The sequence below is a fragment of the Oryctolagus cuniculus genome, chromosome 17 (genome assembly GCF_964237555.1).
Source record: "Oryctolagus cuniculus chromosome 17, mOryCun1.1, whole genome shotgun sequence".
Classification (NCBI taxonomy): domain Eukaryota; kingdom Metazoa; phylum Chordata; class Mammalia; order Lagomorpha; family Leporidae; genus Oryctolagus; species Oryctolagus cuniculus.
Window position 1 is genome coordinate 38898822 of NC_091448.1, and position 13278 is coordinate 38912099.

The 13278-nt window shown below is 42.0% G+C and overlaps 1 protein-coding gene across 14 annotated transcripts in view; it reads right to left on the reverse strand.

Annotated features, from left to right (window-relative positions):
• AP2B1 (adaptor related protein complex 2 subunit beta 1) overlaps positions 1-13278 on the reverse strand; it is a 153867-nt gene that overhangs the window by 18514 nt on the left and 122075 nt on the right. For all 14 annotated transcript variants that reach the window (XM_002719241.5, XM_008271129.4, XM_070061057.1 and 11 more), the window contains one exon: positions 1181-1265. In XM_002719241.5, the coding sequence (XP_002719287.1) occupies positions 1181-1265 (85 nt within the window). The remainder of the gene's footprint in view (positions 1-1180; positions 1266-13278) is intronic.

A 13278-nucleotide genomic window follows, 5' to 3' on the forward strand; every position in this document is an offset into this window, starting at 1 on the left:
GCCTATCCAAAGAGCCATTGTGAGAATCAAATCAATTAAGTGCCAATATAATTTAATATATGCCAATATGAGCTAGTTTTGTTAGATGGTGGTTTCACAAGTAAGGGAAAAGAGTAATGTCAATAGCCACCTGGAAAGTATTAATGGTTTATTCAAAATTATTGAATTCTGGGGCAGGCTTTTAACTCAGCAGTTAAAGACATCTAGGTCCATAATGGACGGCTTGGGTTCAGTTCCCATCTTCTGCTAACACAGACCTGGTAGGCAGCAAGTGATGACTCAAGTAGTTGGGTCCCTGCCACCCATGTGGGAAACTTGATTTGAGTTCCTGGCTCCTTGCTCTGGCCAGCCATTGCCAGATTTTGGGGAGTGACCCAATGAATAGGAGCTCTCTGTCTCTGCTTCTCAAAATAAACTAATTAAAAAAATTGAATTCTTATCTTGAGGGATTATTATAGATCTAAGGGTTAAATTTACCTGTTTTATCTCATTTGTCACCATAAGAATGGTTTCCCAAAAAAGCAACTTTCCCATGGTCACACACCTAATAAATGGCAGAGTGGAGGGGCTGGTGTTGTAGTGCAGCAGATTAAGCCACCTGTGACACCAGCATCCCATATGAGCACTGGTTCAAGTCCAAGCTGTTCCACTTCTGATCCAGTTCCCTCCTAATACACTTGGGAAAGCAGTGGAAGATGGCCTGAGTGCTTGGGCTCCTGCATCCATGTGGGACACCCAGACGGAGTTAAACGTTCCTGGCTTCAGCCATTTGGGGAGTAAAATAGCAGAAAGAAGGTGCCTATCTCTTTCTCTCTCTCCCTCTACCTACCTCTCTGTAACTCTGCCTGCCTTTCAAGTAAAAAAAAAAAAAAAAATCTTAAAAAAAAAAAAAAAGGCAAGCAAGCTGCGTTGAGGTTCAAATTCATATCTACCTGTCCCCAAATCGTAAAAGTTAGCATCTGTATGGTTAGGTGACAACTGTGATTTAGAGACTAATGGCAGAGAGAATAACTGTAACTCCACTCGGGTGGATAAATATTGAGCAATTATTAGAGCTTCAGAATATACTCACCTTTTATTTTTTTAAACATCAAAATAGCTTGTACTTCTGGACCTGTGCTCTGACATTCAGAGGAAGGGCAAAGGTGTATTTGGCAGAGGGACAGAAGGACACACTTACCCATTTTGCCATCTTCTACAAAAAGCACATTGAGTGGGATGAGGCAGCTGAAGTAGAAAACATCAATATTGTTTTTCACAGCAACCTGCAGGAAAACAACAAGGGAAAATGAGGGCATCCCAAGAAACCAGGCAGGAGGGAAAGAACAGTTAGGTATCTAGAAACATACTTTCCCATTGCTTCCTCTTTCAGCCCAAGCAGGCCACCCTAAATCAAGACACACTGGTCTTTACATCACAAGGCACATCCCTGCCTACTCCACTGTCATGAAACTATGACAGCTTGCAACTCAACCTCTATCCAGAAGGGCTGTCTTCAAGCCACAATTCCTATACCCAGAACAACTGATTCAGTTATTTTTCACTTTTCTGGTTATTTGTAGTAGCAGATACCACTTACTAAGTATCTGTTAATGGTATTTCTAATCCTCATTATAACCATCCAGAACATAGTAAGCATCATTTCTCTCTTGTTTTACAAAAGGAAAAAGAAAGACTAGGTAACGTTCATGGTCACGTCACTAGTACAAAGAAGAACCAGGACTCAAGCTCAAATTGTCACACCTTAAACCTTGATTCTTTTCCTCTCCTTAACTAGGGCCATATTATCTCTTTATCTTTTTTAAATGAAAACGGTTTCTTTTATAAAATCTTATCTCTTAGGGCCTATAGCTGTAAAAAGCATGTTGGGTCAAACATCAGTGAGCCTGATAATTGGAGAAGGAACGGCCTTTAAGCAAAAAATGAGTTTTCTTCTTATAGTACAAACTTGTAGGCTGTGATTTTCTACCAGATCTGCCCAACTCAGAGCATGCTATTTCTTGAAAAGCTACAATAAATGCTTTTATTTGGGGCAACACTGATTGGTATATACAGCCAGAAAGGGGCAGATTCTATTACAGCAGATTTTAAGACTAATATACTGTAAGATGAGAGAGTGGGATGAGAATTGCTCTAAACCACCACCTCCCACTGGTTTCTGTCACTAGTGCTTCTCCTATCAATGCTCTTAGCACCACAAGGGAACATTTCTCTGGGCAAATTCTGTGATCAGTAACCATGCCTGCATCTCTTTCATTTTGCTCTAAAAAGATAAAGGAAAAACAGTGGTTGTCTAATCCCACCACTCTCTCTCCCACCTTTACTGCAAATATCTACACATCCACAGCACGCCATTTCTTCACCAAAACTTTGGCTATGAGATCCAAATATCCTCTTTCTGAAGCATTTTGTCCTTTTACATTTATTATCAACTCACTGTTCTGATTTTAAACTACTTTTATTTCGTCCTCCATAATTGCTTGGACTTTCTGTTTTCTATCTCAGCAGAATCCACCCAATTACTGCCCTTGTATCCTGTGCTTTTAATCTTTCAAAAACCAAGCCTAGGAGTCTGACCTGTATATACAGCGTGATACCCAAAATGTTGAGACAGCAGGATTCTCAAAGTCTAAAACGCTGAGATAGCAGGATTCTCATAAAGATTGAGTCTGGTGAATTCAAGGAGAGTCACTGATGCCAGGAAGGAGGAGCTTAAGGCCTTCTTTGTACTATTTAAAAGCACTACTTTCAAACGCTTATAGCAGCTGTGGGCCTCTGGGAAAGAGGTACTTTCCTAATTCATTTAGTATCAAGCAGAAAAATCAGAAAGGAGACATTTCAAATAAAGGCATCAAGAAGATCTTGACACAGTGCCAAGCTTAGTACAGGACATCTAGAAGTGAAAACCGCTGGCAACGTGGCAGAGCAGGTTGGGCTGCTGTCAGTGATGCTGGCATTCCATATGGGCACCGGTTCAAGTACTAGCTGTTCCACTTCTGATAATGCACCTGGGAAAGTGGCAGAGGATGGCCCAAGTGCTTGGGCCCCTGCACCCATGTGGGAGACCAGGATGAAGCTCTTGGCTCCTGGTTTCAGCCTGGCCCAGCCCCCGCCCAAACCAAGCTGTTGTGGCCATTTGGAGAATGAACCACTGGATGGAAGATGTGTGTGTGTGTGTGTGTGTGTGTGTGTGCGTGTGTGTCTCCCTCCCTCCTTCTAATTTTGTCTTCCAAATTAGTAAATGAAACTTAAAAAAGAGAAAGAAGAAGTGAAAACTGGAGTGAGAGGGGTACGTTTCTGGTGGGTCACGTAAAGTTCTCATATGAAAGGTGAATTATCATCAATACTATATCATCTTTAAATACAAAGTAGTCAGAGCTTACAATATACCATTCTAACATTTTTCATAAGCACTTGAGATATAAAATAGAGAAAATCCTTGTCCCCTAGTGGTTTTTTTTTTTTAAAGATTTATTTATTTTACTTGAAAGTCAGAGTTACACAGAGAAAGGAGAGGCAGAGAGAGAGAGAGAGAGAGAGAGAGAGAGAGAAGGTCTTCCATCCGATGGTTCACTCCCCAATTGGCTGCAACAGCCGGAACTGCGCCGATCCGAAGCCAGGAGACAGGAGCTTCTTCCGGGTCTCCCAGGAGAGTGCATGGGCCCAAGGACTTAAGCCATATTCTACTGCTTTCCCAGGCTATAGCAGAGAGCTGGACAGGAAGTGGAACAGCTGGGTCTCGAACCGGAGCCCATATGGGATGCTGGTGCTTTAGGCCAGGGCGTTAACCCGCTGTGCCACAGCGCCAGCCCCTATTAGTGGTTCTTAACAAATATTTCTTTCTGAATCTTCTGGAGAAGTTTCTCAGAACAAACATTACGGGCCGATGCTGTGGTGTAGTAGGTTAAAGCCCTGGCCTGAAGCGCCAGCATCCCATATAGGCGCCGGTTCTAGTCCCAGCTACTCCTCTTCCGATCCAGCTCTCTGCTATGGCCTGGGAAAGCAGTGAAAGATGTGGAAGATGGCCCAAGTCCTTGGGCCCCTACACCCACATGGGAGACCTGGAAGAAGCTCCTGGCTCCTGGCTTCAGATCGGCTCAGCTCCGGCCGTTGTGGCCATCTGGGGAGTGAACCAGCAGATGGAAGACACCACCCCCCCGTCTCTACTCCCTCTGTAACTCTTTCAAATAAATAAAATAAATCTTTTTTTTTTTTTTAAAGAACATCAGGGTACCCCTATATAAAAGAACTATAGTTTGTGAATCTGGCACCTGGTACGAGTACGAGCATTTTAGAAAAAGTACCTGGGAAAGTTAACCAGACAAGTAATTAATTTAGGACAATGTTATCTTAATTTGAATGAGCCTGTAAACAACTTGTCCTCTGGGGGAACTGCTGTTCCGACTGGAGCCCTTTAACAGAGAAAGAACTCAACAGTCTCCTACAGCAGTGGTGCTTAACCATTCTGCCTAGAAGGCCATTCTGACCCACAGATGAAAGTCGTGGACCCTCTAGCTGAAAAATGAACATGAGACCTTTTGACATACAATTTCAAGGGTTTTAGGACACTCTGAAAACTGCTTTTCTGGGAATCTGGTACATTCAAATCAGAGGTGGCACAAACATCAGGATCAGACATCTGATTTCAAATCCTGACCCTGACACTTACAGCTGTGTGACTTTGGGCAAAGAGTACTCAGATCAGTTTCCTATCCATAAAATGAAAAGCACAACAGCACTGAATTCATGGGGTGGTTATGAAAAAAACAAGTTTATATTTTGCAAAGCAGGTGGAACAGTGCCTGATGGTGTTTGTTCAACAAAGAAAATCTCCCTCTGCTTTCATCAGCTCCTGTTTTACCTTTTCACTTAAAGCTGTTCATAATTAAGGATAATGATTTTAGACTTATCTGAAATTTTCTACGTGCTCAAATGCAGTACTACAATTAAGGTAGAAAGAGATCTTAAGAGGATTGTTTTAAAGGTTTATTGACAAAATACTATCTTAATTTTTCTTATTGCTTCTATGCCTTGGTAAAATACCTCTTATATTGAGTTTTTAAAATCTTTATTTTGAGGCCGGTGCCACGGTTCACTAGGCTAATCCTCCGCCTGTGGCGCCGGCACCCCGGGTTCTAGTCCCAGTTGGGGCGCCGGATTCTGTCCCGGTGCTCCTCTTCTAGTCCAGCTTTCTGCTGTGGCCCGGGAAGACAGTGGAGGATGGCCCAAGTGCTTCGGCCCTGCACCTGCATGGGAGACCAGGAGAAAGCACCTGGCTCCTGGCTTCAGATTGGCGCAGCGTGCCGGCTGTAGCAGCTATTTGGGGGATGAACCAACGGAAGGAAGACCTTTTTCTCTGTCTCTCTCTCTAACTCTGCCTGTCCAAAAAAAAAAAAAAAAAAAAAAAAAAAAAAAAAAAAAATCTCTATTTTGAGCCAGCACTGTGGCACAGAGGGTTAAGCCACACCTTGCAACACCTGCATTCAACACTGGCATGTAGGTTCGAGTCCTGGCTACTCTGCTTCTGATCCAACTTCTTGCTAATGTGCTGGGGATGGCAGTGCAAGATGACCCCAAGTACCTGGGCCGCTGCCATCCATGTGGAAGAAGAACTAGATAGTTTCTGGCTCCTGGTTTTGGCCTGGCCCAGACCCAGCTGTTGAGGCCATTTGGGAATGAAACAGTGGATGGAAGATCTCTCTTTCAATCTATGTCTTTCCCTCTCTTTCTATCTATGTCTTTCCCTCTCTTTCGTCACTCTGCCTTCCAAATAAATATATAAACCCTTTTTTAAAAAAAATTATATTTTACAGCTCTCAGACTTTTACTGTTGGCTAAAACTGAGTTCGTATGAAGAATATATGACTCTCTAGGATGTGACACCTGTCTGTCTCTCTAGTCTATTTCCTTAACTTCGATCACATCAAAATTACTTATTGTTCCCTAAACTGAAACACACAGCTCTATGCATTTATACTCGTTCTTCTTAATAAACTCTTCTCCTTAAGCCTTGACTTCTGGCAAATACCTATTTAACTTTATGATTCAGTTCAAGGTTGAAATTTCACAGAAAGTCCTAGCCTTTTTCTCCCCAGAACACCCAGGGTACACACTTCTAATACAGCATAAAATTACTATCTGGTTCACTCACAATACACACAATGAGCGCCTTGAGTGCACAGGATGTTCCTCATCTTCACTAGGCTACTGAGAGGCTCAATAAATATCTGTGGCATGAAATCAAGGGGAAGATGTTGAACAAACCGAGTAAAATACTCGTTTCTCATTCTTCCTTTTTCTTTTTAACCTTCACGCCATCTACAAGCAGAACATAATCAGTGACATCTCTCATTAGGCACATTCATTCTCAATAGGCATTTTCATCCTCAGTGAGGCAGGGATGGGTGGATGATGTGTGGATTCTCTTGGTTTCAAAATCATTGAACTAAAATAGTACCTATACAATAAGGAAGGATAACATAGGTGGTGGACTACACTCCAAAGAATGTTAGATTCCTCTAAAGATATGTCAATCATTCTCTGGTTGCTTAGGCAAAAAATCACCAAGGAAGAAAAGCAGCATGAAAGCAGTTCTGTTTACTACTCTTAGAACTGAGTAAGTCTTAAAGAGCATGATACTGACTGCTCTTGGATGGAGAGGGGTGTGGGAGGAAGGAAGAGAACTTCCTTTTCTTGCTTCAAAATTTACTTCCCAACGAGGCCAGAACAGGAAGATAAAATTCAGAAAAGGTGGAAAATTACTTTCCAAGAGCATTAACTCATTCTAGTTTGTCTATGGGTAATTAGTGATCACATGTCTATCCAACTGCCTACTTAATACCTTCATTTGGGTAACATACCACAAAATGAACCTGTCTAAAATTGAACTCTTTTTTATTTACTTAGTCACTTATTATTTCATTATCTTAAAGACAGAGAGACAGAAAGATGTCTCCCACCTGGTGGTTCATACTCCAAATGTGTGCAATGGCCAGATCGGTGCCAGGCCAAAGTCAGGAGCTGGGAACTCAATCCAGGTGTCCCACGTGGGTAGCATGGGCCCATGTACCTGAGTCAACACCTGCTGCCTTCCAGGGTATGCTTTAGCAAGAAGCTAGAATTTGGAACGAAGCCAAAACTTGAACCCAGGCACTCTGATATGGGGATTCCAAGGGGTATTTTAACTGCTGTATCCAACAGTTACTTCTAAGACCAAACTCTTGATCTCCACTACTCATTCTCAGATAAATCCTTCCAAACCCAGTACACAGAATAGCGCAAAGCCTTTTTACAGGTTTCCTTTCTTCTCCCCCACCTCCCCCTTCACAGACCTCGCTTCCTCAGCCTGTTCTCAACACAGCAGCCTGAGTGTTCTTAAAAGGATCTTTTAGAGTGATCTTAAAATGCAGGTCACCACATAAATATGTACCTGCTCAAACTTTCAATGACTTCCCATCTCACACACAAAACCCAAAGTTACAATCATCTATAATCTGATTCCTTCCACCTCTTTGAAGTCGTGTGTCACTATTGTTCTCTTTACTATTCAGACACCTGAGCCTGCTGTAGTTTGTGGCATGCACCAGGCATGCTCCTACTTCATGGTTTTTGCCGTGTGCTTGTTTCTTCCGTCTGGAATTCTCGTCCTCCAGAAATCTATACAGCTCATTGCCTGCATCCTTTTGTTTCAATCAGGTTAAGCATGGTGTTCCTTGGGGTCCTTCACCCAAGACACCAAGGAGGGGTGCATTTGCTCTAAAGTTGCTGTGCCCCCCAGTCAGGAGTCATTCTCTGGATGTTAGTCCCCTTGCCCTAGTGGTATTGTATCTGGGTAGAATGACCAATGTATAAAATTGCACCACCCAGCCTCCAACCCCAGGATTCCATAACCCAATCCTTGTTTTATTTTTTTCCAATGTCCTTATTGCCATCCGATATGCAACTTTATTTTAATTAATTCATTTATTCATTCATTCACTCATTTAAAATGTAGGGAGATAGAAATCTTCTATCCACTGCTTCACTCCCCAAATGCATACAACAGCCAGGGCTGGGACATGCCAAAGAAGCTGGGAGCTCGGAACTTAATCTGGTGTCTCACGTGGGTGGCAGGAACTCAAGTACTTGAGGCATCACCTGCTGCCTCCCAAGGTGCACATTAGCAGGAGGCTGGAGCAGAAGTGGAGCTGGGACTTGAACTCAGGCACTCAAGGCACTCTGATATGGGACATGGGTGACCCAAGCAGCATCTTAACCACTGTACCAAACTCCTGCCCAGCTAAACTATTTCTTTTACTTAAAAGTCAGTCTATTTTCCATCACTATGCCATAGATTCCACCTTTGATAGAAGGTAAAGTCGTCCATGAAGTCCTTTTTGTTCCATTTGCCATAATATTCTCAGTTTCTAGAACAGTGGACCTCGCACAGAGTGAGTAAGTGCTGAATAGGAACAATGACTATAAAACAGACTACTCAACATTTCTGATCTCATTTGAGTTTAGACAACATGTAAACTGAGTTTAAACATTCCAGACTTCTCAATTCCCCCTAGTATACGTCCGTTAACAAGAGTGAATGATGAACACATTCTGGGAAGAGGCAGAGAGGGCTGGGAGTAGGGCATAATATTACGTAGCCTATCCTAAGAACAAATGTTTTTGCAGTTCCATGTTAAATTCCAGAATGCATCCATACATGTTGTAATGGGAAAATGTGTTTCTCCCTGCACCTTTGAGTAGAACTGATGCTCCAGGAAAATGTGCCACTGTGTATTCTCTAGCTTCAAGTATCCCCTGGCATGGTGGTAATGACTAACTATGGTTCATAAAAATAACTGAGTGGGTTGAAACTGGAATAAAAAAATAGAGAATAGGAAACAGTGCTTTCATGAAGAGTAAGTAACATTTTCTGAAACTGTTTTGGTTTTATGTATGTACTGGGTATATGTGCATACTACATAGTAGTTGCTTACTCTAAGTGGCAGTCAAACAAGTACAAAAGCCACAATGCACACACACCAAATTCAAAGCAAACAGCAAGGAAATGGGTTAAATGAGCAAAGAAGAGAATGCGAACCCCAGCTTCTGCTCTGAGGATGCCCAAAGCAGATCACAGATGGCACCAAGAAGCAGATTAGCTATGTCTTTCTCCTCAGATATGTCAGGTGCAACCTAACAGTATCAACTGGCCTCTCAGGGACATCAGAGAAAAAACAAGCAGAAATGATTACAAGACACTTTAAAAACACAAAAGTGGGCTATAAATGCTTAATAATAATAATGATTTTTAAGAGTTACTTGCAGTAGCTGCTGGGGAAAGAGCAGCCTGTCAGAGTGAGCCTGTACCCAGCAATTAGCTTCTTTCTATAGTATAGGAAGCCTGCGGCAGTAGCTATAGCCTCTTTTTTCGCTAGCACAGCTGGAGAGGAACAGGCTAAATCAATATTCTAACCTTGTTCCTGGGTACTCAAAAATACTATTAAAGGTGTGAGATGAACTCAGTCTGAACTCTGGCAAATGAGGCCTCTTACCACACCTCTCCACAGGTAACCAGTGGAGGTACAGATGCACAGGAAAAGCCACGTTGAGCAGCACAGGGCTCACCTTTGAGACTGTATCATCTACTCTTCCATGACGTCACTTGTGACCTTTCCAAGTCTCTGAAGAATATTTTTTCTTTGATTCCTCCTCTCCATTTAGCTTTTGGAAAGATTATTTGCAGACCGGTCCAAGTTAGGACCAGGCAGTGACGCCAAGCATCTCCAGTTCTCTGAGGAATGATGATTCAGATGTGTTTTTTAAGCACCATACAACCTAGCCAACAGATCCTAGGGGAAGGGCTTGGAGTGACAGATTTTTAATGGCACTGGCTCCGACTGCGTGATATACAGCATCAGAGACTGGGGCAGGAGCGGCCCTTTCTGCTAGCTGCTGCTGTTACATCATCATGTAGCTCTGCATAGTCAATACCAAAAAGAATCTACCACCTTAAGTTTAAATACCATCTTTCATGAAAAATCCCATTGACCAATACATTATCTGGAATCCTCAGAGATACCCTGACAAAACAGAGGAGTTTAAGTGTACTATTTGACGATATGTGGGTATAGTTAAAAATATAGCAGAAACAGGGCTGGTGCTGTGGCGTGGCGGGTAAAACCACCGCCTCCAGTGCCAGCATCCCATGTGGGAGCCAGTTAAAGACCCGGCTGCTCCACTTCCAATCCAGCTCTCTGCTATGGCCTGGGAAAGCAGAAGATGCCCCAAGTCCTTGGGTACCTGCACCTGTGTGGGAGGCCCGGAGGAAGCTCCTGATTCCTCGCTTCATACTGGCGCAGCTCCGGCTGATATGGCCAATTGGGGAGTGAACCAAGAAGACCCCCCCACCCCCCGGCCTCTCCTTCTCTCTGTGTAACTCCAACTTTCAAATAAATAAATAAATAAATCTTTAAAAAATAATAGCAGAAACAGTTATAAAAATCCTCCACTGAAAATGTCAATCTATGTTTCTTCTATTGCCAATTAAATCTTAACCTAAATGGCATCTTTAGTTGAACCCAAGGCTAGGAGTTAAACAAGAACTTTATTCCTATACCCAACAGAGCAGGTAGATTACATGGGAGCTGAGCAAGCCTCATAGGATCCACCTACTATTCATTCTAGATAAAAATCACACTTGTTTATTTTCAGGATACATTAGGATATTATTCACTGTTATGGGCAAGCATCTGGTGCAGTATTTCATATGTTTGCATGCCATATCTAAGTGCCTGGATTCAAATTTTGGCTCTGCTTCCAATTCCAGCTTCCTGATAACACACACCCTGAAAGGCAGAAGGTGACAGTGCAAATATTTGGGTCCTTGACGCCCTTGTAGAAGATTGGTTTTAGCTTGGCTCAGCCAGCCCTGGCTATTGCTGAAACGTGGGAGTGCATGAGAGGACGGAAGATCTCTCTTTGTCTTTCTCTGCCTTTAAAGAAAATAAATAAAAAAAGTTTTGAATAGACCCCTAGATGATCTCTAAAACTGTAAATGCTCTAGTAGCACATAAAATTATCGGACTTTATAAAGGCAATGAGATCCTAAGAGCCATCTCTCTGAGCAGGCCTTGGTTGAGAGATGAACAGAAAACAAGATATTCAAACTGAAATACAATCTACTTAATCTCAAAAAAATTCTCAAACAATTTAGGCTATGAATTAGAACACAGGTAGATAAAATCTCCAGAACACAACAGAATAAGAGATTGTAAGTGGTGTGGATAAAGCCTGTTTTAAAAGATTCTTGGATTAAATTGTTAAAACCCTGATTTGGACCGCAGTAAATCAGCATGATGAACTCCAAGATTGTATACTGGGAAAAGCCCAAAGCATAGTCAGGACAGAACTACCGAAACCCAATTCTGCCATCTCCTCTGCAACTTAAATTAATTCTATTTGTTTATTTGAAAAGCATAACAACAGACAGGAAGATACAGAGATAGTTAGAAACAGAAATCTTCCAGGCCAGCGCCGCAGCTCAGTAGGCTAATCCTTCATCTTGCGGCACCAGCACACCGGGTTCTAGTCCCAGTCGGGGCGCCGGATTCTGTCCTGGTTGCCCTTCTTCCAGGCCAGCTCTCTGCTGTGGCCAGGGAGTGCAGTGGAGGATGGCCCAAGTGTGCTTGGGCCCTGCACCTGCATGGGAGACCAGGAGAAGCACCTGGCGGGATTGGAATCCAGGCACTCTACTGCCACTGTGTCAACCATCTACCTCAACTTTATTCACTTTTAAATCCTAAGGAGAACTGACATAGAACCTAGTCTAGGTTCTGGATATTAAGCCAGCTGTGTCTGTGGCATGTGCAGTGTAATATCCAATCATGTGGACAAAAGGAGGACATGTAGCTGTCAAGATGCCAGGACAGATGGGCAGGTCGCTGAGCACAGACGCTGACTGTGGGTAGTTCTACTAAGAATTCAGGTCATATATACAAAGGACAGAAATTACTGTCAGGAGCACAGCATGAACAATGGAATTGAGAAATCTTGTGCTTTCGTATCCTGAGTACTTGTCCTCCAGTTTCTTCAATGGTTCTTGGAAATGAAGGATGCCACCAAGCCAAGGACTATCATTCATTCACATGCTTTTTAAAATGATTAGATAATACTTTGCTTAATAAAATACTTTGCTCATCTGACTGGGTTTTAGGTCCTGGAGTAACTTGATTCAGACAGAAATTTATTCTATAAAATCCCAAAATGTAGAACTAGGATCTGCAGATAGAATCTAAAGGAAGACATATTTTAGTTTAAATAAACAATGTCATAGCAATTTTACAAAGAGAGAACAGGCCATGCTAGAGTAGTACTGGTAGTATTCATGTAGATGCTAAGACTCAATCACTGTGAATATAGGGTAAGTTCCATTAGAAAGAATTTGAAAAAGGTAATACCAAAACCATCCCTTTCAAGCATGAGATTTTATATTCTTTAGATATACAAGATCACGTGGCTCAGAAATTCAAGATGGATCAATTTCACACTAGGAAGCTTGTGCATAACCTCTTTGTCATGTAAAAGACTGTGAATAAAGCAAATTCTTTTTCTGTCTTATTAAGTGTGATCTTATAGCAAAGTATAAGACAGTAAACACAAATGAGAGCAAGACACGATTCTCAAATGGACTTCAATCCAGTTCAGGAAAATCCCAGTCAGTCCTCTGTAATTCCAACCTCTAATGTACCTTAAGGGTTTGTGTAAAGATTATCAGCATAACGAGTCATGGGAACTAGAAAGAGGTTCCTATTTTGTATTCAGAATTCAAAGTCCTCTAAATGCAAAAAGATCATATGGTTAAATCTATTTCCAATCCTTTATCAAACAAATCCACAAAATGAATTCCAATATCCATCAAGTCCTACCTTATAATAGAGATGGCAGTGATTTTAATAAATGAAAGCCCACAAACCACTCTTTTTCCTACTTCAGAACTACTTTGAGAATTCATTACCCTTTGCTCAGCATTCCAACACAAGTTGCTATTACATTTATGAGGAACAAGTTCCCAGGTTTCAGAGTTTTGAGAACTGATTGCTTCCTATCACTGAGGAGAGATTTCTGATCCATCAGACTATCCCTGTTTATCAGAGTACAAAATTCTTATCTACTGTTCATGTGTGGTCATTCAAGCAAGACAGCTGGTACTAACAGGCATATTCTTAAAAGACAGTCCAGAAGCCAGCAGGCGAATACTGGTTACAGAAAGATAAAATAAAAAAAAATAAATAATACTGCTCA